General features: G+C 43.8%; 1 protein-coding gene and 1 long non-coding RNA gene across 2 annotated transcripts; both read right to left on the reverse strand.

Annotated features, from left to right (window-relative positions):
• Nucleotides 1–4,170: 4,170 nt before the first annotated feature.
• Nucleotides 4,171–8,114, reverse strand: LOC140213776 (uncharacterized). The gene is made up of 3 exons (XM_072285099.1): nucleotides 8,019–8,114; nucleotides 5,333–5,552; nucleotides 4,171–4,261 (listed from the first exon to the last, which is right to left on the reverse strand). The coding sequence occupies exons 1-3, from the start codon at nucleotides 8,103–8,105 to the stop codon at nucleotides 4,179–4,181; spliced, it is 390 nt and encodes a 129-aa protein (XP_072141200.1). The 5' UTR covers nucleotides 8,106–8,114; the 3' UTR covers nucleotides 4,171–4,178.
• A 1,845-nt stretch (nucleotides 8,115–9,959) lies between these two features.
• Nucleotides 9,960–13,956, reverse strand: LOC140213410 (uncharacterized). The gene is made up of 3 exons (XR_011890319.1): nucleotides 13,703–13,956; nucleotides 13,532–13,632; nucleotides 9,960–10,053 (listed from the first exon to the last, which is right to left on the reverse strand). It is a non-coding gene; the product is annotated as an uncharacterized lncRNA (long non-coding RNA).
• Between the last annotated feature and the right edge of the window lie 12,476 nt (nucleotides 13,957–26,432).

The following is a 26,432-nucleotide window of genomic DNA, read 5'->3' on the forward strand; positions in this document are numbered from 1 at the left end:
GGTCCCGGAGGTAGTGCAAAACCGATCCAGGCAGGTCCAGGGTCCGGTCCGGGTCCAGGGAGCAGGACTTGAAGACGTTCGGGCGGGCACACTTGGGACCAGGGGAGGTCCCAGGTGCCGAAAAGAGCAGATACGAAAATACTTACACACAGAAATTTTTTATTAACATGTGACTTCCATGTCAATTACCTATGTACATCGTTCTAGTGTACATCACAATGAAAACAACAGCATAAAACAAAACAAATCAAAATCAACATGATGGTATATACAATGAACACTTGATCATGATATTTACATGAAGTTCTTCTCCGTGGAAGGTTAATTGCGACCAATCGACCAATCGCTCTATACACCTTCCTCGGACAGAGATTCATATACAGCACGCAAAATGAGTCATGGAATTGTCGATACACGGGTAGTCCAATGTTTACACCAGTCCCTCTTGGGGGTTGCTACATGGAAACAAGCAATTCAAGTGTTCTATATTCAATTTCCCAAACAAGACCGAACTCGTCTTCTGTTGAGTTCGTATTCTACTCCCCCCCCCTGTATGATAATCATCTACATTGTGTTAGCGCGACTGAAATTTCACTCCTACCTTGGAGAGGAATGGAAGGCTAGGAGGGGACCGGGAGACATATGTTTAGAAGTGGCTCATGGGAGCTACGATCTTGTCGTCTTTGACCTTCCAAAATCGAGTGTGCCACTTTCTAAGGAAGTGATCCACTCCGTTTCTCGCGAGTTCCTTTGATAATATATTTTTTATCCAAATACGGGTGTTCTTCAGTACTGGGTATACAGCTTTTTGTGGTGTTCTCCTCAGTTCCGCAAGTCCTCGCCTTTTCCATATACAAAACATGAGGATTAGTGATAATAGTTTCTCGAAGCCGGATTTCTTAATCTCCGGTTGCAGCAGTCTACATCTGAATGTATTACTTGCCACTCTCCATACCGCTTTGGCTGGCCCGCACTCCTTGAGGGCATGCTTTTGGGATTCTGGTTTGGCGCAGTTGGGACAGTGATCTGTCCCAGTTATCCTGAGATGTTTCAGCCGTGATTTTGTAGGTAGCACTCCCCATCTTCTTTTCCATTCAAAATCCCGTATTTCCTCCCCGGTAAGTCTGTTTTTGCCCACCATTTCCATTTTCCCGTTGTGCTTTTCTTCACTTCGTCTAGTTCAAGCTCTAATGATGCCATTGCGGCATTTATTTCGGCTGGCTTGACTTCCGTCATTGGAGTGTCTGGGCAGAGTTCCTCGATTGCCTTGCAGGTGTGGACTGCATCTTTGTAAAATTCCAGTGGCCTTTCTGCGCGCGGACCATACCATTTCTCTGGAGCCACGAAGCGGCCCAGCGTGCTCAGCCAATAGTGCATGGCCGTAATTCCCACATATTGTTCGCTGTTGATCAACGTTCCTAGTGTCTTGGCCGCTAGAATTCTGGCTGTCTGAGATACATTCGGTATGGCTAGGCCCCCTCGCGATTTAGGTAGCCTCATAATTCTTCGGGGTAAAGGTGCGGTCTTCTTTTGCCACAGGTACACACTTATGAGGGATTCTAGTTTTTTTGCCACTAATCTGGGCATTCGTGCAACTCTTGCAACAGAGAAAGCAGGGGCGCACAGCTTGGATTTGATTATCTCAGCCTTCTCTACGAGACTGAGTTCCGGGGGTGTTGTCTCGTCCGCCACTTTCCGCGCTTTGCTGAGGGGTTCTATCCAGCTTTTTGCCGAAACATCTCCTGATTCAAACCAGACTCCGAGCACTTTTACTGCCTCCAAAAATTGTAGTTCGGATAGTTCTTGTTCATTGAAGCAACCGAATCGAAGTGCTTTGCTCTTTTTCTCATTTATGTTTGCTCCTGAGAGACTGGCGTATTCATGAAAAATGTGTAGCACCGTTCTGTAACTGTCTTCGTCTCTTATGAAAAGGGATATATCATCCGCAAACGCAGATATTTTCACTTCAATGTTTCCTGGCAATGGGAAGCCCCTAATCCTTTTTTCTTCGTTTATTTTCCGCAACAAGGGGTCTAACGCTATGACAACCAAGCTGGGCGATAAGGCACAGCCCTGGCGCACACCCTTGTTGATACTAAAGTGTTCGGTTACCTTGTTGTTAATTAAGATTTCGCTTTGAGAATCACGGTATAGAGTTCTTATAATGTCGATGAATTCTTGTAGAAAGCCGAAAGCATTCATTACACTAAACATATATTCCTGTCTCATGTTGTCGAATGCTTTCTCTTGATCAATAGTTACAAATGCGCCTTTGTACTGTTTCGCTTTTGCATAAGCAAAAATATCGCGGGTAAGGGTCAAGGCTGCAAAAGTAGACCTGCCCGGAATCGCTGCTGCTTGAAATTCAGATATTATTGTGGGCGTTATTCTGCCTAGTCTGCTTGTTAGTATTGACGTAGCGATCTTATAATCCGAGTTTAGCAACGTCACTGGGCGCCAGGCATTGACATCAAGTGGGTCAGCGTTCGCTTTAAGCAGGAGGACGATTCTGCCTTGTGTGAAGGATGCGGGTTTAGTGTTGTTCTTGATTACATCGTTCAATGTTTTTACTAGTCGTTCTCCAATTTCCGGAAAGAACGCGTGATAAAAGCCGGTCAGGATTCCGTCCGGCCCTGGGGCGGATTCTTTGTTCATTTTACAGATTTCGCGAAAGGCTTCTTCTTTCGTGATTGGTGCGTAAAGGTGACATCTGTCTTCGTCCTTTATCTGCGGGAGTTGTGGTAACCATTTGGGCGTGGTAGGTACGGGTTGACCGCCATTTTCATGCATGATTTCTTGAAAATGATCTACAAAGATCCTGTTCTGTTATCGTGTCTCCATTTTCGGATCGTATTTGCCTGATGTTGTTCTTAACCATCGTGTGGCTTGCTTCACGCTTAATGTTTCCATCATTTATTGACTGTTGTCCTTGGGATCCCATAGGCTGGCTTGCTCCATGTATGTGCTCGCGGTATCTGGCGCGAAGGTCCATTAAATATTCTTGCATACAATAAGTCAGATCGCCCCCTCTTTCAATTATGCGGATCCTTCGGGATATTTCATTTAGTTTTCCAGTTAGTTTTTTTTTTCTTTCTTTTCCTGCTTCCATTAGTATTCCCTTCCACTGTTATTTCAAGTCGCCCCACTTTATGTCCTCTGGAGTAGTTCCATGCATCGGACGAGTTTCTGTTTGATCGTGAGGCATGTTTCTTGGTGCCGTAAGATTTTTACGTCCATTTTCCACCTGTTCGGTGAAGTCTCTGGTCCGCTCTGTCCCTTTATCTTGAAGCTAAGGGGTCTATGGTCACTGAATGATTTGAGTCCTTCTGGGCCATTGATGATTTGGATTTCTAAAACATCGGAGATCAAATCCGTTGAAAAATATGCTCTATCGAGTCGTGAATTTGTTGTCCCACAGGAGCGTGTACCACCAAACGTGTTGCCATGCGCTACTATCCAGGCATCTGACATGTTGTGGTATGATATTAGTTTACGTAGCTCCCTTGCGTGGTGGTTGGGTTTCCCCTGTCCTGGTCCCCTGATGTCGCGAAAGGCGTCTAGGACACAGTTGAACCCTTATGAAAATATGAGATGAGTTTCATATGAAAGTCTGACGAGTTTTGACATCACAGTCATCCGACTTTCTGATGAGTTTCTTTGGAATTTTCTGATGTATTCCTAATGTCATTCTAAAACATATTGGCCACCGTCTTTCTGTAGAATACTTGAAGAGTGTTTTTCTTGCGAGCATGAAATGTCTTCCTAATGTGCACTCCAGAGTAGCTTTCTAGCGACTTTGTAACGTCTTCCTAATGAACTTCTAATGAGCTTATGCATTATTTTACTGGTGTTTATAGCATTGCTATAAAAAAATTAGGCACCATGTGGTAACGTTTTTCCGTGTGTCCTGATGCACAGATATTATTTAAAGAGTATGCACGTGCCTGACTGCCTTTGGTGCTTGATATATGAAGCCTACATATATGTGTATATCTCAAGCAAAGGTGCAGCACATTTTACAACATGTATGTGGCCCATACATATGCTGCACATAAGACGAATCTCAACAAAAAGAAGTTAAAAACATTTAATAAATACATACATGCTTTTTACACTGTAGAGGGAGGTTAAATGAATGGAAAAAAATAGCATAAGTCGTATATGCTAGTAGTTCCCTTTCATTTAATCTCCCTGCTAATCATAGAAGACAGGCTGCTCTTGATGTGGAGCGTGGTTGTTTGAAAATGGGTGCACGTGTACCCTGCATGGAAGAAAAAAGACAAAATTAACAAAACTTGGCAATCAGCCAGTGAAATACACTGTATTTACGCAAATCATAGACCACACATAGTTGATGTGTATCGTGTAAAACACCAAAACTGCCTCCACAGCTTTTGCAACCGCCCACTTCCAGAGCTAGTGTCATCATCACAATGTGTGAGAGAACACATTCCACATACACTAGTGATAATGTGCCAGGTTAACTACTAAAGCGAAATGAAAATATTTGATGTGCTAAGTTATAGCCACAGCACACCACACGTCAAACTGGTAAAGTGGTTAGTTGAGGCATGCATAATCATCCTGCTCATGGCTTTCACAGTCAAATATCAAATGCAATGGGATCCACGGGGAGCAACATGTACCGTATTTACGCGCATAATGATCGCACTTCTTTTGTCAGAAAAATGGACGCAAAATCAGGGGTGCAATCATTACGCAGGTTAAATTTCCGCAAAAAGAAAAACAATTTTTTCGTCCTGCGTTTGCTGCGGGACACCAAAACAAAAATGGCGGCAGGCGGAGCAAGCCGAACGCGCTTTCTTCTTCTCACGAGTACATTACGTGCATTGAAACAGTTCCTTCCGTATCAGTAATGAATAACATTGTTAATATCGGCAAGTTTGCGGCAATAACGTAGCCATGTCCACTTTGAGGGGACAAACAGATGGGTGCGCTTAGCTGCCAGTGACATAGAAAAAGCTGCCTGATAGCTCGGGAATAAATTTTCATCCTGTGAAAGTAAATCTGCATCTTTCTTGATTGCAAGATGCAATTCTTGTGTTAAAAATTCTGTGGGCTTTAATTGTGTGGCCCACGCTATGGTGGGGGGCTCAGGATTAATTTTGATCCACCGGGATTCTAACATGCTCTGAATGCATGGCACGAGTGTTTTTGTATTCCATCCCCATCAGAATGTGGCCACTGCAGCCTTGATAGAACCCACAACTAGATTAGCGCATCGATGTGCTACAGCCTAAAGGTACACAATGCTACAAACAAGGATCATCTTTCTATGTACTGCATCTTTGTGGTTTAAGCTACTACATACCGATGACAGCATTCAGCTTTAACGGGCAAAGCCCTTCTTTCACTGGGCCCTCTTTGTTGGAGTTCGAGCCCTTCCCGTACAGGGATTTTCCTCGGAGGCCTTCATCTCCAAAGACATGTCGCAACAAGTTGCGGGCAAATTTCGTGGGCAGGCCACCGCAGTGTGCATGGAGGCGGCTGAGCACTGTTTTTTCCACCAGAATGCCACCTCCAATGTCCACCTGCATAAAGAAGGTAAAAAAAAGATACATTGAGATTTCCTTAGTTAAGGGCTATGTACACACAAAGCAGGCATTACAATGCTTTAAATGTAAAAAGAGCTTGCACTTGATCTAATAAAACAACGAATTTAGTTTGTTATAATCTTTTCTGTATATATAACAATCCAAGGTCAAATGCCCTCCTGCATTCCAGCAAAACCATTTTCGATACCATGACTTGCAACACTAGCTGTAGTTGAAAAATAGTACAGTAGTCAGACAATAATATTTGGCGAAATATACTAAAAAATCATTCCATTATTCAAGATGCCTATATTTCATTTGAGGACTTCTGAAAGTGTTCTGTAGACAAGCATTTTGATCTATAGGCACAAGAATTATCTGCACCAGAGAAAAAGGAAAATGCTTATGTTTACTCATGAATCATTCATGTAATGGCGGTCGATATTTTGGTTTCCATCACATTAATAAATGGATGGTGTTAGTATCTGAAAGCCCAATTAATCCTGCAGGTCCCAAAAAATCGGGCTGAAATATTCGTCAGAGGCTGTTTTTTTTTTCTTCCTTAAATATAAATTTGGCCCTAAAACCAGCCCCAAATCAAAAATAGTAAATTTACTAGTGTCTATACCACATTCACAAATGAGCTTTAAGCATATGGCATTTTACGACTGAGTACTGAGTATTGACAAACCATAAATGCTGTCTGCATTACCTGTGCGAAGCTCTACCAATTGAGCTATGATGGGAAGGCTTACCGTGGCGCCGCCTTCCCATCCACTTTCTGGGGTATTTATGTTTTACTAATAGAACTGACCCTGGGAATGTTAGCCAGTGCCACCACTCGCAAACCTCGCTAGTGGATGTCGGACATCCTTTCTGCCGCAGGCGTAACGAGTACGTGATCTTTCTGGGTGAAGGTATCTGGTCAATAAACCCGCACATGCTACCTGAAGGCATCAATGTTGCTGGATTCGAGACCCTCATTATGTAAGGACGAGAAGAAAGGGGGTTAACTGACGGGCCCGATTTTTATTAATCGTATCATGAGAAGCCAACAAACGAAGACACCAAGGACAACACAGGGGAGATTAATTGTACTTAATAATTGAAAGAAATTAATGGAACGGAAAGTGGATGAAAAAACCTGTCACAGGTGGGGAATGATCCCACGCCTTCGCAATACATGTGCGATGCTCTATCAATTAAACTAGCGTGGCACCACCTTCCCATCCACTTTATGGGGTATTTATGTGTTACTATGTACTAAAACTAACCCTGAGAATGTTAGCCAGCACCACCACTTGCAAACCTTGGCCGCGGATGTGGAACATCCTTTCTGCCACAGGCGTCATGAGTATGTGGTCTTTTTCGGCGAAGGCAACTGGTTGTTCCACATGCACTGCCAAAGTTTGCGAGTGGTGGCACTGGCTAACACTCCCAGGGTTAGTTTTAGTAGCAACATATAAATACCCCAGGAAGTGGATGGGAAGAATGTGCTGTGGTAGCTCAATGCGTAATGTGAAGACGTGGGTTCGTTCCCAACCTGCAGCAAGTTGTTTTTTCATCCCTTTCAAGTCCATTAATTTATAATTTATTTATTTCAATTAGTAAGTACAAGCAATCTCCCCTATGTTATCTTTGTTGGCTTCTTAAAATACGAGCATAAATGCTTCAAGTTTAGGAGTTGTAGTGCCTCTGGGGAGATTGGACCGTTGGCGAAGTTTCGTATGGCCGTCGGGGAATCACTGATGATTATGCCCGCTTGTGTTTGTGCTATGGCAAGTGTGATAGCTATTTCCCCTGCAGTTTCTGCGGCACAACTCCTAAATATAGCTAATAACAACCACAACAAAGTGTCGATCTTATCTGGACACCCCCTCACCCAGTACCAGACAGTAGCCATGAGGCAGCGCACCACATGGCTCGAGAGCTTACGGACCGACCCTCAGTTAGCCCCGCCTCACCGACTACAGATGAGCAGGAAGATAGAAGGACCAGACTTCACGGAATTACACAACACCATAGATTTCAGAGTCGTACGTTCCCGCTGACGCACCCAAAATTAAGGAAAAAAATCAGTCTGTCGAATGGCGGCAGTTACAGACCAGATCCTATCTGAGCCCAGCTACTATGCATCTAATACACCCAGATTTATACACGACGGACAAGTGCAGACGTTGCGACTCTAGAGCCACCCTGGAGCATATCCTATGGGAAAGTACGGCTGTAATACAGGATAACGGTGACGCAGCCTCGAACAGCGACAGCCTCTGTGTGCGCTGGGAGTCTGCGTTGCACAGCTCGGATGTGCAGCACCAACTCTGGGCTGTCCAGCGAGGCAAGGAAGCCACCAAGGGCCAACAAGCCTTTGTCGAAACCTAGGCGAGGTCCAGGCCCACCCCACCAAATCGCAGGGCACTGAATAAATGAATTAATAAATGTTTCAAGGAACAGGTATCTTACTTGCTCGGCCTGCACCACTTGTGTGGCCTTCTGCACGTCTGCCAGGCCCTCTACCTTCCTCACTAGCTTGCTGGCTTTCTTCAGCATTGCGAAGGACTCTAGAGCAGACACAGAATAGGAAAGAAACATGGCATCATTTCATACATAACTGCACTGAACTCCAGTTACATGTCATGCACCTGTTAGGTCTGTGTAATGGTTGATGTACCATTCTGGTCTTGTGAAAGTGGTGAAGTACCTTTTGGAATTTGTGAATACAGTTAATAGATATGATGCTAAATTACTAGCAGTCAACTGTTAACAGGTGTACCAGCTAACAAGAAACAAGTTCTAAAGAAAAGAAAAGCTTTATGTGCACATGTAAAACAATTCAAATAGAAAGTCTGTTAATCAGTGATAAAGAAACTATTAAGAGGAAGCTTTAGCTCATTGCCAACTCCTAATTTCCCATTCAAATACATGTAAAATGCACAAATGCTTTTATGAGGCAACACTAGACCAATCTAAACGAAGCCTGTCACAATTGAAAGAAAAATTCTAGCAGCTCAAGGAAGCAGAATTCTGTTACAAGGCCTGGAATCTTTCACAAAAATTTGCAAAACAGGCATGCTTCAAAAAAATAATGCAAAAGTTTACAACTCCGTAACTCTGCACCAAAAAGCAATATCGTGCTTCTGTAAACTGCATTTGCTGCAGCTACAGCCAACAAATTTGACACATGAATTTATATATAATGTGGAATTGCTGCAATTTTATGAGGGTTTAGCAAAGGTTGTACTCACAAATTAATGGTATATATTACGGCAATTTCGCATGCTTACAGATTTATTACTAGGAGTAAGTAACAGAATTCTGATACCCTTTTTTATTGCATAGTTGTACATTCGACAGGCGAGTTTTTTTAATTTTCAATTTTTAAGAATCTTCTAAAAAATATTGATGGCCTAAATAAAATTGTGGCTTCCTGCAGTCAGTAGGTTTTAACTTTTCTTTTTAAGTGCAACAAAGTCAAACAAAATCAGTGTAGTGGTTGCTGAAAAAAAGTTGTATTTAGATAGGTGCTCCGGAGATAAAGCAACCTCTTAAGAAAAATCTGTATGTTGTTAGCATCGCTTCTCCAGTGTTGCTAACAACATACAGATAGATGATTTCATCTGCACAGAAGGCTTGTTTTTACTTTTTGTGTGTGTTAGCAGGGATGCCCTTCATATTTAGAACTTTTCAGTAAAATAATGACTACATGATAATGAAGATTTGTCCTCAAAAAGAAGCATGAATCTAAAATATTCCAATGAAACAGTGATGGCCTTAGTTTGTGCTACGCCACCTAAACAGAATAACGAACATTGCGAGATATATTGCTAGCCCGTTTTCTACTGACCTAACCTGCAAAGCACCTTTAACTTCATTTAAAAAAACATAAGGCTGATATTTTTTTGGTGCTTATTAAACCTACCTGCCTCAATGTTCCGGCTACTTTATGATTTATTATACAACTGTTGCATAATGCACTGTAAAAAAGGCACCGACTGAATATATTTAGGAATTATTCCTGTGGCAGAATTCGTGGAACCATCCTGCATCTATTAAGCTAGTGTATGGCAGAACAGGTTCCAGTGAAATAGCAGAAATTAAATTTTTTTATTCATACCAGGCATTTCATGAAACAATGAGTAATTTGCAAATAAAGAGCCTATAAGAGAAAGACAGGCAAATTTTTTAAGCATTATTTGTGGTGGCAGACATTACACCTATACACTAATCACTAAAGCAATCATTAATAAAACACTTGCAATGCAGGTGGCGATACTTGTTACAATTTTTCTAATAGCCATGTCAGGCTCATACATAAATAAAGCATATGCAGGTATCTGGATCGGAAATATGCGACAAATAAGGGAAAAAATCCGAGACGTGTGGAAAAAAATATCTCAACAAGGTTGTTGTTTGCCGCTTCTAGCTTCTCTTTTAGCTCCCGCACCTGGCCCTCCAAGACGACGACCTTTCTCGAGGCCTCGCAGTCACACCCTTCACACTGTGCCCATAAATATTGCATGAGTCAAGATGACAGTTTAATCAAGCATCAAGTGCATAGGGTGAAAAAAATCCAATGGCTTCCTTTTTAGTAAACAGTGCTTCACCAAATTTATTTGACCTTGTGTGAAAGTCACAAAAAGCAATGACAATTTTTAATATGAGTGCATGAATATTTCAAGTGCATGAGTAAGGCACTAAAAATAAAAAAAATTAACGAAATATTTAATTATATTTAGAATAATGGATTTCACTCTGCGTCGTTTGAAGTATTTTCTACTTTTTCAACTTGCAACAGCTACATTTGCATGTTTGGCAGGCTTCAAGCAAGCAACAAAAAAAAATATAGATTGCAGAACAAGAGTGTGATAAATACCACAACCTAGGAGTTGTGCAACTAAACCAATGCAGTAGTGATGGCATCCAGATGCCGCTTCACTTTTAATGCACCCTATCTTAAGCATAACTGTGCTTTGTTCAAGAGAAAGCTGTTTTAACTACAACTATGGAATCTATTCTTCAGATCATGGAGGGTTGCAAGGAAGTTTCCATAATTTAATGCACGATTTAAGGAGCATTTCTGAAGTGGGGCTATCAAGATCTGTTCTAGAACAATGTACAACTCCATATTATACAACACTTTTTTGATCCAACAACCTCCTTGAGCGAGCTAGCTCGTGAGCATTGAAGGTGCAAGGAATGCAGAACTCCAGGACAAACAGCACAAATAAAACAGCACAGTAATACTACATATGAACTTCCACTGGAGAGAAATGCAACAAAAGAACAGAAACAGGAAATGGTGGACCAACAACATTGGCTATATCCATGGCTACGTATAGCCACTCCATTGACTTCTACGATGATGATAGCGCATTTTAAATTTTTGCTTCAGTTTTACTAGCAAGGCAGCATGTTCGAAATGACGCTCTTGTTCCTATGCTTTCTTGGCACAGGATTGGTGCAATTTTCTGCTAAAATGTCAGAGCAGAATGGCAGAGGACTGTTCTCGGCATAATTTGGCACAAGTGTACCACCACTGAACACGTGTGCATAGCCTGTAGCCCCTGATAGAGGTGAGCTAATGATTTATTTGACAGTGTGATAGATAGATGATGCATTCTCACAACCATCACCTTCTCTTTGAGCACATTATGCTTGATTTTGTCAACAGAAGATGAAAAGAATACCAATTTAACTGACCCGTTGTCTTCAACACAATCAAAGCTCACTGTGACAATTTATTTCACTGGTTGTGTGCATGTGTGCTTGCCACGATAAAGGTCTAAACTGCCTGTGAATGACCTACATTAAAATACAGTGACTACCAGCTGGCAGATACAGTACAGTGCAAGAGGTTGATATAATAGTTCTGTGGAAACCCGCAAGGTGGAAAGATGTAATTAATAAAGGGAAAATGGAGATGTTCACCCAATCGTAGCAATTGCTGCAAAGAAAAGCCTTGCAGTCCCGGACCAGGATGAATTTTTCTTCAACTGCGAGGCTTTTCTTTCGAGGAACCCAGATGGGTTTTCTTTGTGGCAGTTGCTATGAATGGGTGGATGTCTCATTTTCCCTTTATTACCAGTGCAAGAAGGGTGAGCTTCCTGCAAGAAATTGCTGCCTCAGTTTTAGCCTCAATAAAGCAACACGCAGTAGATGAACTAACAGCCGCGCTTCCACTTGGGCAGAAATGAGCCCAGTTATGGTGTCCTATGTGCTCTAAATTTTTCCATTAAGACAGCTGGGAAATGTGCTCTATTAAAGTGGAAAGTTGGACCAGTTGGTATACGCTAATAATGACAACGTGTGTGTAGTGACTTTTGAAGGAGAGGAAGAGAGAAGTGCAGTGCCGTAACTGTCTCTCAGAGGAAGACACCTCAACTGCACTGCACTGCACAGGGAAAGGGGAGTGGGGAGAAAAAGATCAGGGAGAGAAGGAAAAGAAGGCAGGAAAAAAAAATAAGAAGGGTGAAGAAGCAATGCAGGGCTTAGAGCCGCGCTCTCAGCTGCGTGTCACAGCAAAAGTCAAGTAGGACAGGAAGCACTTTCTTGACAATGGAAGGGTGGGCTGCCGGAAAGAGAAGTGCTCCTTCCGAGTCACAGGGAGTGAATGGACACAGGACAAGCGCTGTCCTGTGTCCATTCTGTCGTCATTTTGTTCAAGCTGTTACCATTACAAATGTGCTCCGTTGTGTCAGTGCCCCGCACCTGTCGCGATCCTAAAGGAAGGCAAGGCTGTGGCAAGAACCATATCAAGCCGCATGCAAAATGCAATGAAGGAGTTGTGTACAAGATCTCCCTGGTGTGTGGCAAGTCCTACATAGGGCAGACAGGACGGTACCTGAATGATCGAGCCAGGGAACACGAACAAAAGTTAACGAAAGATGAATTCGCGCACTTGCCTGTGCACTGCAATGCCTCTCACTGTGCACCTCTTTTTAAGGAGATAAAGATTCTGGGGAGAAGCCAGGACCGACTACCCGCGAACCGATGGAGGCTTATCACATAAAAAATAAAGGCCAAGACTGTGTTATTGACACTTCCATTCGGTTGTGTAAATCCGAAATAGATTTTTTTGATAATTGGTTGCCCCGCTAGGCTGATGAGTGTTCTTGTTTGCTGCGTTCTGCGCATGTTCTATTTGTCCACATATGCCCACGGGCTGCCGTGAATAAACCAGTTGAAAGTTACCGCCCGTGTCGTTTATGTGTTCTCTTCCACTGTCCCAGTCTTTATTTGCAGTTAATACGATATGCAATAAACACTAACTAGGCCAAACTGAAGTTCTTCTGAAGGATGTAATCTTTGTGAGGGGGCTACGTGATATGCACACATATTGACAAGCCGATGTTGTGAAAGCGCCTTTCACTGCAGTCAAACATACTCTGCAATGGAATGCATTTTTTTCAACTGAAGTCAGCTGCATACCAACATGTTTGCACTATTGTGTCATTATTCCTGAAAAATGCTGGAGATATCCAGCCCTTTATGCAATATCTACTTGTACTTAGAAATTAGTGCTAACACTGATAGTGTGCTATATTTATTATGACTATAGTTGCACAGGTGTATATGACCTTTAGAAGAAAGTGCGTTTAGCATAATCGCCGTTATTTGCCTCTTAAGCCGACGTGATATCAGAACAAATAACTACAAAATAATTGTTTGTGCTGTTACCACCACCTAAAATTGCATATTCAGAAAGTATTTTACTCATTGTATTTTGCCTGTTTATCCTGCTCTACTCACTCCCCTCTGTAATGCCTTTGGAGCCTGAGGGTATAAAGAAATAAAACTTCTATCTCCTCTCGCACACGGTTCACCAGTGCAAGACTGTTTGCTACTGCAAGAACACACGCCTTGCACCGCACTCGGAAAGAGTACGGCGCAAGGGCCACCCCACGGCCGTACGCAATAAGCACAGCTTTGGCAACAGCAAATTAATAGCAAAATGAAGAAAACATTTGCCGGTGTACCTTTCTTTTTGACGCCACCTGCCCCACTGGCTGTTCGCCCCTCCGCTGCAGGACCGCTTTCACAAGCTGCGTTCTTTTTTTCTCCAGTGCTTTGTGCACGCCTGCGTATTTGATGCGTACAACACATTCGCGATTAGAAAATTTACAACCATTGTGCCATTCTGCACTCACCAAAATCGAGTAATTGTGCCTCCGCTGGCGCCGAGTCATCGGTCCACTTTATCGACACAGTGCTGCCCCGGACCTGGTCGATAAAACCTTCTTCCGTCAGCAGCCGGAATCCCAGCTGAGCGTCGACGATGGCGCGTACAGAATACACGTCCCAGGACTCTTCTGTTAGCCATTTCACCAGCACATGAGTCATGCTCTAGAATTCAAGCTGGCCGCTCCGCTCCAAAAAAGATATATATACACAACTAAATGCGCACGTGGGAAACGTCACCGCTAGGCCTGCCTCGATATGTATATCAAGCCGGGCTGAACGAGCAATGGCGCTGCTGTCTAGACAACCTTACATGGTAGAGATACACACACGCAAGCATAATCCGAAAGGTAAAATTCGTAAATTTATTAAAAAATTATGTAATTGTATTTAAACGGACATATAACAAGGGTAATGTCGTACTAAGTTACCTATGGTAGTGCGGAAAAATCACGAAATGAACTAAAATAAATAAAACAAACATTCATGCCTCTCGTAGCCTAGCCGCCTAGCCTAGCCACAGCCGCCGCCACAGCCATTCGCTGGTGTTCGTCGTTGTACCACGTGCGTATGACCGCGGGTTTTTGTTGTTGCCTTTGGTTGGTTTGTGCTCTGTAGGTGTCATTTCGTTCTTTGCGTCTTCATCTTTCCAACCAAACGCGTGGGCATGGCACCAAAAAGAAAGTATATCGAGTACCTTTGGAACTCTAAAGTTGAAGTGCCGGTTCGCACAAAACATCGTGTCAAGACGCCAGCCGCTCCCGACAGTGATGCCCGAGCTGCTGGACACCACTCTGCGGACTCCGTGGAACATCTGCAACCGCGCTCCCACGTAGAGACGGCCCGTGAGAGCTGTGGAATCAATGATTTTGCACGTGCGCCATCGCCCCGTCCCGACACTTCACATGCTAATAGCGCCCCACCTTGGGATTCTGATGATTCACGTCAACTGCATTTGGACACACTTCAGACTCGCTGCAGTACTGACGAATTCGGCAGCTCCAGCGAAAGTGATTTGGACGAAGCCGCAGAAGGCGAAGAACCAGATAGCGCACCGTCGGAGACAAACGCTGAGCTGGTAAGATTTTAGGGCATCTAAATGAACGGTACCCACACGGATAGCCGAAGTTTTGCTTTATGAAGTTAAACTCCATAGGCTATATTAAGTTAGTGAAATTAGGTTCTTATTTCATCTCCAATTTTATATAACTCATTGTCGGGTACTTTACAGAAATATTAAGCACCAGAGTGTCAGAATTACCGTGACTTGAGCTTACATTGACGATGAAATGAAACAAACATTATAATGTAAACTAGAGAAAAAAAAATCCAAAGTGAAGGAGAGAAGCTTCATGTTCATTTTTAACGATTAGCTGAACTCTCAGTGGTAATAAATCACTCTATTCGATGTAGGTAGCAAACAATCGGTCACCGTTTGCAACGGTCAGTTTGTTATAGGCTGTAGTAGCCTCACATACAAATGCATAGGCTAGAAATAACTGTTATAAGCTATATAGGTAACAAAGAAGTGCCGGTCAGCCAGGCGCATCTCCAGCTTATTCAATGAAGAATTGCCGGTTCTGGCTACTTGCAAGGAAAAACCTCCACATCGAGTTCAACCTCTAGCTTCTTGCGTACCCTGTCAATAAACTCCTTGACAAGGAATATAAAATTATCAGAAAACAGTGTATTTAAGACCTATTAAAGCTTGTTTCCACAACCCTATTTGGGCAAGCTATTCTGTTTTGTTTTAAGCATTGTGTAAGTGAGACAGATTGAAACTATTCTTAACATGAATCTTTTTCTGTACCTATGACAGGACCAGCCATTGTACCCAGGCTCAAAAGTCACTGTGGCCGAAAGCCTTCTACTTATTATGGGGCACAGCATTCGCCACGACGCTTCAAGAGAAGCAACTGAAAGTCTCCTGAAGCTCCTCCATGCACATGTACCCGAAGGAACGCTGCTGCCAACGTCGAAGTATACTTTCTTCCAACATTTTAATGGGGTCGACATGAAGAAAGCCAGGCACTTTTATTGCAATAGTTGTTCCTCGTACCTTGGCCCTCTTGAACAGGTTGCACAGGTTACATGTGATAAATGCAAGGCTCAGCTTCAGGTGCCTGACCTTGTAAAAACAGCTTCATTCTTTTTTGTGTTAGACATTGAAGGGCAAGTAAGAGATATAATGAAAGCAGGGCGCACCATACCTGTTCAGCAGTCTGCTTCGCTTGACATCACTGACATTACTAACAGCGTGGGTTATAGGAAGCTTCCGCTTTCCGCAAGTGATATTACTTTGACGTTCAATACAGATGGCGTTTCACTCTTTGAGAGCAGCAGCTATGGAATTTGGCCACTTCTTGCCCAAGTAAATGAATTACCATTTAAAGAGCGGTCTAATAATCTTATTCTAGCTGGCTTATGGTTCGGTAACCACAAACCGGCTATGAACACTTTTCTTTTGCCTTTTGTGCTCAAGATGAATGAGCTTTCTTCTACTGGTGTAAAGTGGCAGGATTTTGAAGGTTGTGAGAGAACAACGAAAGTGTATCCTGGTCCTTGCACTGTTGATAGTGTAGCCAGAAGTGAAGTTATGGGCATGACCCAATTTAATGGGAAACATGGCTGCGGTTGGTGTGCATCCCCAGGGCAGGTGGTTGCCCGAGGCAATGGCCACTGCCGTGTCTACTCTGCGCCAAAATCTGTGCCCAAGCTGCGCACAAATGATTCTTTCATTCAGCATGCCCACAAAGCCAGAGCACTAAGACAGAAAGCAAGTTGTGGAGTCAAAGGCACAAGCGTTCTCACACTTCTGGCTTCATTCACTTTTTGTTCTGGCTTTGTGGTTGATTATATGCATGCAGTGTGCTCCGGCTTTGTTAAAGCGACCACATTAATATGGCTGAAGTCAAGAGCATCCCAGGGCTTTCACCTTCGTGATCGGTTTGAAGAGATTGATGAAAGGTTGTTGGGCATACGTCCTGTCTGGGAAATGTCTAGGCTGCCTAGGTCCCTGAAGGAAGTGAAATACTGGAAAGCTGCTGACTGGCGAAACTGGTTACTGTTATACTCACCTGTTGTTCTCTCTGGGTATATACCTTCAAGACATTTTAAGCATTGGCTGTCTTTTGTGGACATGATGTATTGCATGTTGAGTGACCGGATCGCACTTGAGAAATTGCATGCTATAAAGATTAAAATGTTAAAGTTTCTGCGGGAATATGAGGAGCTCTATGGCCTTAGTAACATGACCTTCAATTCGCATTTACTTTTGCACCTAGCTGACACTGTAAAAGAATGGGGCCCCCTGTGGGCTTACTCCATGTTCCCATTTGAATCGATGAATGGCAAGCTTATAAAGATGGTTAGGGGTACCAGACACCCTGAAAGGCAGATTGTCGAAAAGTTTTGTTTAATGCAGGCTCTTCCAGTATTATGGCATCATGTTACAAAAAGGAGCGCTGATGTTGACGACATTTTCCGAATGCTAGTAAAGGGCTACAAGCTGAGAAAGAAATGTGTGAAAAATGGGGAGGTCATGTTCTATGGCAAGGGTGTGCACAGGACTGATGGCATTCACTATAAGAAGATGGCAATAGGCTCCTTCACATTTTGCACTGCCGAACTTGATAAATCAAGGAGAGTAAATTCTTTTGTTTTTGTGGATAGTAACTTTGGCCGTCTAATTGACATAATTGCTGTTTGTTTTGAGGGGCATGCGAAATGCACATGTCTGAGACGCATTGTGCTCCGCATAGAAGTGTTCAGGGTATGCGGCGATGTATTGGGAACATTTTGCAGAAACAGTTTCTCTCAGTTTGTCCTCGCCAAATGCACTGGAGAACACATCACAGTGCCAATGGCTGATGTGCAAAAATGTGTTGCTGTAGTTTGCAATAACAAGACATACTTGTGCATACTGAATGATAAATTCGGTCTTGAGGCCATTTAAAGAGTTGCTAAAGAGAAAATTGTTTTGAGCAGTGTTAGTACATTGCGCTTCCGCAATGCCAAAACAGCCACTCTTAGATGCTTGGTAAGCCAGATAAGATGTAAAAATGGAAGTCTGGTGGTGACACTTCCTTGAATTTCCTGCACCGTCTCACTGTAACATCATGGATTCCTACTTTGTCCCTTCTGGTCTAGATATATTTTCATTGGTCAGAATGAATTACATTGAATTCTAAAAGAGCCAAATTCTTAACTTAGGAAGTTTCAAAAACATTACATGAACCACAACAACTTATATGCAAGAAGAATATTGTGGCATCCGTGATGTCACACTGGTGTACCTACCCTGGGATATCAGGACAAAATTCACAAATGGGACTTTGACCATCATTTTCTCTTCCAATATATCAACTTATTGCATTTAAATCAATGAAACTAGCGTTCTTACAGAGTACCTTATCAGTCCAACAGATTCAGTGTTTCTCTTTAGTGCCCCTTTAAGTACTCCTCAAAGCAAGCTGTAAAAAGAATTAGTCTTATAATACGACCATGGTCTGTAATACTCAAAGACCAATTTATTTTATTCCATAGAAGAGATTCTCAAAGCATGTTTGTGCATGTGTGTAGTACGGTATTTTGGGACTAAGCTGTGGTATAAGGTGTTAGCCAAAAGTTCCCAGACTGGTGTCATTATGTGGGATAAAAGAAAAGCATGTGCTTCCAATGAGTAAATGTATCGAGTGGTGAGGTGATAGTGTTCCAAGGCTGGTAAATGCACTGGGACAGATGCAGTCGATCCCACGGAGACTGCTTCAAAAGGTGTTAAGCTTAAATCGACGTATGATAACAATAAACCGTTCTGTACACCCAATCCAGGAACTTTCGTATACCACCTCATATCTGTCCACATTTGCATAAACTATGGCAGCTACTAGATGGCATTACATGGTGGAAAAAGTCTGTTGCCACTAGTCTTTGGCACATTATAGTGTATACTGTGAGTGACTATCCGGAGATGGATGTTCACCCTGAACAATGTGTAAAAGTAAAAATTAAATTAGAGTTTTACGTGCAAAAACCACCATCTGATTACGTGGCACGCCATAGTAGGGTCTCCAGAAATTCGGACCACCTGGGGTACTTTAATGTGCACCTAAATCTAAGCACACGGGTGTTTTCGCATTTTGTCCGCATCGAAATGTGGCTGCCGCGACCTCTTGCTTAGCAGCCCAACACCATGGCCACTAAGCAACCGTGGTGGGTAGTGTGCAAAGATAAAACTCTGTGAAGTTTGGCAAAACAGCCATACAGACATAGGAGCTTGTTCCTGACGCATATGGCAGCGAAACATAATTGGTATTGGAAGTATTTTTGTGGCAAAAGAACTTTGTAGGAGAACATTGGCAGATAACACAAGGCAAGGCCACCCTTCAACCTCACAGAAGGACTGCAATGTGGCTTAGATCAGGAAAATCATACAGCAAAACAGTCCACACGCTATCATATGCCGTCAACATCACTATGACTATATGATACCAGATTTTGCACGAGAACTTAAACGAAAGCTAAATGTCAGACTAGTGCCACACGCGCTTAAAGGGACACTAAAGGTTGCTATGAAGTCAAGTTAAAGTGATAAAGCAATGCTCTAGAATGTCTAAGGCGTCAATCCAGAACAAGAATGAGACGGCTGCTATGCTCACTCAATGTGCTCCCAAAAATCACCACATCATCAAGGTAGCACAAACAAATTTCCCATTTAAGTCCTCGGAGGATAGTATCCATGAATCGTTCGAATGTTGCTGGCACGTTACAAAAGCTGAACGGCATAACATTAAATTCATAAAGACCATCTGGTGTCACGAAGGCCGTTTTCTCCTTATCTTCTGGGTGCATGGGTATCTGCCAATACCCCGATCGCAAATCTAGTGATGAAAAGTAGGCAGCGGAATGTAGACAATTGATGACATCATCAATTCTAGGAAGCGGATACACATCCTTTTTGGTGACCGCATTCAGTTTCCTGTAATCAACGCAGAACCGCCACGATCCGTCCTTCTTCTTTACTAAGGTTACTGGTGCTGCCCACGGATTAGAGGACTCTTGAACAACACTTTTCCGCAGCGTGTCTTTCACCTGCTCAGCGTTAACAGTCCTCTCTGTTGAAGAAAAGCGGTAAAGCTTTTGCTGAATGTGGTGCGCAGATCCGGTGTCAATTCTGTGGCGAGCACGAGAACGCGGGAGTGAAGTGTGCTGGTCGCCTTGTGTGAAATCGAACACAGAAAGATGTGCCCACAAAACTTGTGTGAGAGCATGGTGCTCATGTCAGGGCAGCGCCTTGTTGATCATCCGTAGGATCTGCTCTTCAGAAGTGCTTCAGTGAGGATCGCTAGTATAAGGATGCTCTTCCTCGCTTAGAACTGTAATGGAGCTGTAAGTAATCTCGTCAAATTCAGCGAGCTTCATATCACACGGGAAAACAGCAGGGACGCAAGAACAATTGAAAGCCCACAAATTTGAGGCGCCATTCACTACTCTCACGAGAGAGCATGGTACAAATACATCTTTCTTCGCGCAGCTCGACGTACGTGGCTGGACTTGCGCGTCAAATGATGAAAGGTCGGCAGCAGTGAAATTGACAGGGATACGTGACGGCGACCAAGGCAGTAGCAGCAAATCGTTCGAAACAACATAATAGTTTTTCTCTGGTAAGGGTGTGTCGGCAAGGGTGGCGAGAAGCGCGCTATTCAAAGTAATTTCGCCTGTGCCACAGTTAAAGGATGCACGACATTCCTGAAGAAAGTCAATCCCGAGAATCACATCATGAGTGCACCGCGGTAGTATGAGAAATTCTGTTTTAAGATCTTCTCCGAATAAAACACTTGAAACACAAATACCAAGGGGAACTAGGCACTCTCCACTGACACCACAAAACATCACACCATCATTCCACGGGAACATAACTTTCCGACCCAGCCTCTCTTTGAAAATCGCACTCATGATGGAAACGGTAGCACCAGTATCCACTAATGCTATTGCAGGTATACTATCAATTAATACACGCACTTTGTTCTTCACCATCATAATAGGCAGAGGAGTATTTCGCAGAAACGCAGACTGTCCGGCGACCTTACCTCCATCAGCCGCACCGGCTAGTTTCCCCACGGCGATGGTGAGGTAGCACGTCGTCGTGGTGAACGGCATTGGCGACTGGTTGGGGGAGTCAGGCTGCGGTCTGAAGCTGGCGAGCCACTCCTTCTACTATATTGACGGAAGGTATTCGGGGGTGGCGCGCCTGTGGTGTTTGCAGTATCAGAATCTGTCGACCAACGGTCGTCATAACTGTCACATTCAAAATTAGGCCAAGTTGGTGGTGGGCCATATGTTGTCTGTTGGTGCCTGTGACAAAAACGAGCAATGTGTCCTGAGGTGCCTCAGCTGTAACACACAGACGATGCGTGACCAACGCTGTAAGCCTTGGGGTCAACCCCGGGACGCTGCGAATAATAAACGCGATCTTCCGAATTCCGATCCGTGGTGGTAGCTTGACGAGGGCGTTGATTGTGCGTCATGTTGTCGGGAAAGGAACGTAGGTGCTGTCGCAGCTGATTGACTTGGCAGATTGCAACGCCTGGCATGGCAGACAATGCAGACACAGCAGATGCATGTTCTTGAGGTTAGTTGGAAGCGGAAACAAGCTGTTTGACATCCGCCCCTTTGGTGTGTCGTTCAAGTTCTTCACGGACAATTTGCCTTATAGTTGCCGCAAGGTCAAATTGAAAACTGTAGTTGTTGTCGTCAACGCTTGCCACCGTTGTGACATTCGCTAACCTGCTGAACTTTGGCGTGATATGGCGCAGCTTCAAGGCCTCAAATGTGCAGCAATGCTTGATGAGGTCGGCGCCCGAGGCGAGAGTCTCCTTTCTGATTAAATAATTGTAAACATCCTCGCCTATGTCTTTGAGAAGGTGTCCAACTTTGTCCTTTTCGGACATTTGAGGATTGACAGTTTCGCAAAGCTTCAGGATCGCCTCTATGTATGTAGTACAGGTCTCACCTGGGACTTGAGTGCGCTGAAGCAATGTCTGCTTCTCCCGCTTCCTTTTCATGGTGGAATCACCAAAGCACTCTGTTAGGTCAGTAACGAAGCTGTCCCATGTCGTGAAGGTATCCTCATGGTTCTCGAACCACATTGTCGAGCTGAGCCGTGGAGTTCCAGCTGTTGTACTTTCTCACACACTTGTAGTGGGTGAGCCATTCCTCCACGTCCTCACCGAATTTTCCTGAGAAAGGGCGGGGCTCCATCTGATGCATCCAGGCGCCGGTTGTTTGCACTGGAGCAGCCAGAGAAGGCTGTTGGTCGCCGCTGTCAGACATCGGGATCTCAAGTGGTGTCGGAGGCAGTCGAGCGAGGCGTTGGCTCCGGCGTAGCACTTGCTGCGGCAGCTCCATCGTCTTGGTCGAAGTGCCCAACACCTCCACCACAAAACTGTTACGGTTAACGTTGAACCGGCTTTATTTAAGGGACGAGGTTGGTAGTGAAGTCAAGATGGCGTCCCAAGTCTGCGCCAGCTAACGTCTTCCTCCTCTTCTCCTCGCCCGGCTCATGCCGTAGCAATATAATCGAGAACAGAGCTTTAGTAACCGAGAAATTGAGGTAAATGCTCTGACGATTTGAGACCCTCCAGCGACATTCCGGTACTAGCCCGATGACAAAGGCACTCCTCATAATTTATGTCACTAGTACTCAACTACTCGTATTAAAAAGATTATTTCATTAGGTTATAAGACAGAAGGAAATGCTGCTTGTCTACTTCTGTTCGATTCTAAGAAAAAATAAAATTTTGACGTTACCCTTCAGTAGTATGGGTGGTCGAATGGTTTCGTTTTCGCTCGACTCTGCGCACTCGGCTCTGTGCCGCGCACACTTTGCAGTTTCAGTTTCGTTATCGCGTCGTGCTGCGCTGGTTCTGCTGGCTTGCGAAACTTGCATTTGGAACAAGCAGCAAGAATGTCACGTCCATGTGATGTCGTGGGATGCGCGAACGGTCCTCAGAACTTGGCCAAGGGCAGTTGTAGCGGCGAATCCAACGTTACTTATCACTGTGTGCCAACGAGTGCCGTCTGAAGTTGTTAAGTGCCGTACCTCTGCCACAGTGCGTTGGCAACAAGCCGAAAAACCGCGTAGTGTGCTCGCTGCACTTTCGTCCAGAGAATGACGAGTTCAACGCTGATTTACTGAAGTCGTGTGGAGTGCCTTTCAAAGCAGTGCTTTCCCGTAGAGCTGTTCCGTCGGTCTTTCCTGCATTCTCCGAAGCGCAAGAAAAACTGCAGGTTGAAGAGGGGTTGTGAGTATGGCATTTGGTTTTCACGAAGGAAAAGCTACAATGTGCGGATATGTAGAGCCATGACATACAGTTGCCGTCGTAGTAGAACGCAACGACGCCGGCAGCGCGAGCCCTCAGCAACAGGTCACGTTCATTAGTGCTTAAATCGCTAAAGTCGAGCCCAGCATCGCGAGCCAATGTGTCGTTGTCAGGGTCGTCCATTGCAACGAGCGTCAAAGTTGGCATGATAAAATAAAGAACCAGCTTATCGTCGCGCGCTTTCCCTTCCGCTAGCCACCATTGTTCCGCTTTCGCGCTGCTGTCTTGGCTCTGTTTCTGGCCTAATTGATCGCAATGTGAATTGCACTACAGCACCAATGTTGCAGTGCACGCCAGTAGTTGTAGTCTTCTAGCTGCACCAGCATATGAAGCGTGCAGATGTGCCAGGCCTTTTTGATAGTTTTATGTTTTGTCGATGCACTATGACAGTATTGCGAGGTTCGTTTCCTGTGTGCTTTGGTGCTGAACACTAAGAAGCCTTGGGTTTTAATTTCTTTCCAAACAACAACAGATGGCGACCAAATTAGTTTGGGGGATTACTCTATTGTTAACTTGCACTAAGAGTAAGATTTCTGTGTTATGTTTTTCTGATCGATTTGATGTACCCCCCGCAGTGCCTGTAAAGGCAAAGCATGTATCAAATAAGTTATAGCACCTTTTGTCGTAATTGGCTCTGCTTTCAGTTTTCGTGCCTGTTATCTGACAGGTTGTCTTAAAGACATTTTTAGTTCTCATTGCAAGCATAGACCTTTTCATGGGGTGCAATGGCAACGAGCGCGGCGAGCCTTTCCTCCACTCTAGCTTGCGCAAGATGATGTGGTCCTGCTCAGATGTACTGCCATCACTTGCTGCAGAACTATTTGGAGGTGTTTTAGCTTGTCCTACGCAAAATGTATGTGATGTTGGTTTACACGAAGTCATTAGGAACCAGTGTGTAGCCTCTGGGTGCCGCAGTAATTACAGTATGCTGAGATTTCCCTTGCCTGTACAAACATGCGACATGAATCAACTGTGGTGTGTACATGTGCTGTATCGGTTGCCACTCTGCAAAGAGCAGCAGTGTCTGTGGATTGCTAGCGTGAATTGTAAAATCTTCTATCTTATCACTTGGCATGGAAACAAGCATAGGAGTGCTTGTATGCAATGCAACCCATTGCAACCCCTAGACATCTAAGTGCCAGTTGCTATAGAATATTTGCATCAGCTACCAGCATAGTTCTCATACATTTCAAGTCTACTATGTCATGCCTATGTTGGCCTCCTGTGTGATGGCATGGCTCAGCATTCAGTGTATTTGTTAAACCAACATGATACGTAAGCTTTGTGCTTTGACATTATTTCTTTGCCCTGTAAAAGCAGTAATATCCAAAGGGTTTGCACAAAAAGAATGTGACAGCAATTTGTGAGGGCACAATTTCTGTAAAATAAGCAAGTGCATTGTAGAGGATGGGCCGAACAAGACCAAGCAATAGTATCAGTTTCCCTAATTTTTGCAGCTTATACAGTTTCAATCATGCATATCTAGAGTGGTCATTCGGCCGATTTGGTCGCCATCTCTTACAAGAAGTCCTCTAATGCTGCAGTAAGACCACAGATAGTCCTGCTGCATGCTTGACCCAAGCGCTGCTGTTGGTACTAACCAAACCTATTTTGCTAGTGCACAAAAATCCGTCCAACAAAAGAGGTGGTTGTGCAATGTGTACGAATAACACTTGTCAAACTAAAGAGAATGTATTCTGTAGCAGAACAGTACTCATCCTGCTACATTTGTCACATATATTTCTTAAATGCACATTTCTGATGAACCAAAGCCTTTAACCACAGGGAGAATGTTGCGGTAAGGGCACATTTATGAAATGAATTTTTAGAAATACACACTTTGTCTCTGACGCTGATTTCAGGTTCAAAAACATGCACCCACATCATGCTGGGCACTCTGTCCACCTCACTGGCAGCAGAACCTTCTTCCTTGCTAAGTTCAATCACTTCAGCTAATCTCGCAGAAGTGTTTTCAATGTAGATTCCAGGTCATACTAACCAGGTCATGTGAGCCTGAAAACACACTAGAAAGTGCCGCCGAGCATATATACTGGTCACAATACGCAGCATTCACCCAACCAATCAAGCAGACAGCATATAGATATCACCACTGCCTACGCAATATGGCGATGCCCATGAAAAAAAGGTCTATAGCAAACCACAAGGAGTAAACAACACTTTGTGCCATTTTCCGTCTCATGCATAGTCTATGGAATTAATATTTTACAACATGACACTGGGTCAGCATTCACTGCATATCCACTGAGTATGCATGCTCCTAATGCAAGCAGCCTTTCCAAGGGGTTGTACTTGTGTACCATAGTGGTTTTATTTTTCGTATGTTGTGTCGTGATTTCTTAGCAAGAATTAATTTTGAGCTCTGTTCATTTATTGTTTGACATGTTATTGTGAGACATCTTCTGTAAGGTATAAATAGTTTTGCACATGCTTCACTTCTGGTCTTTTCTGCAAGTGTGTCTGCCATTGCCATTGCTCACGCTGCTCTATTGTTGATCCGAGGTTCCTTGTTGTGTCCTGATCATTTCAGTCTGTACAATTGTTGGTTGTCACTTGAAAAGAAGTAACACTGCCACGAAGCCAAACTACACAGAACCAGGCATACACTATAGGTCTGCACCGTTTACCAAATGTGATAATATGGCAGCAAAAACTCGCAGTGCTGTAAAAAAAAAAGTTGGTGCCTTGTTGCTAGCCCGAACAAATCTGCATCATTTATAAAGCATGTATCATCTCTTTTATTTATTTAAGCGATAGATTCACGGTTGTGGACTGCACAAGGGACAAAGAAAGTGAGACTAAAAACACATTCTGTTTGTTATATCGCTTACGTTTCTTTCACTTAGACTGCCCCCAACCATGAGTCAGACCAGTTTACCCAATTTGCTGCTCTTGTCAACACAAAGATTGTAAACTAAAGCTAATTAGTGTGGATCTAATTACTTATGTCCAACCGCTGCAGTTATGCCCGAATGCAAGGAAGCATGAAAGATTGCAGTAAACTTAAAGTTTTGTGGCAGCTTAGGCTTCACGACACTATACTCACTTCATAAAGACAGAGTGTACCTCCCATCTAGTAAGCCAGAACTCACGGAAAGGAGTGAACACATGATTTAAAGCTTGTGTTCTGCACACACACGCACAAAAAATAAAACTGCACGCATGTTTGAATCTGTAACAGGCGAAACTTGTGTGAGCCAAGAAAGTTTTCACTGCTGCATGCAGAAGAACATGTTTTAATTGTCTCGTCTCACTGAGCAAGGTAATAAGGTGTACCTGATGGCAGGTGCTGTGCTGCTAG

This window comes from Dermacentor andersoni, chromosome 10 (assembly GCF_023375885.2).
Source record: "Dermacentor andersoni chromosome 10, qqDerAnde1_hic_scaffold, whole genome shotgun sequence".
Taxonomy (NCBI): Eukaryota; Metazoa; Arthropoda; class Arachnida; order Ixodida; family Ixodidae; genus Dermacentor; species Dermacentor andersoni.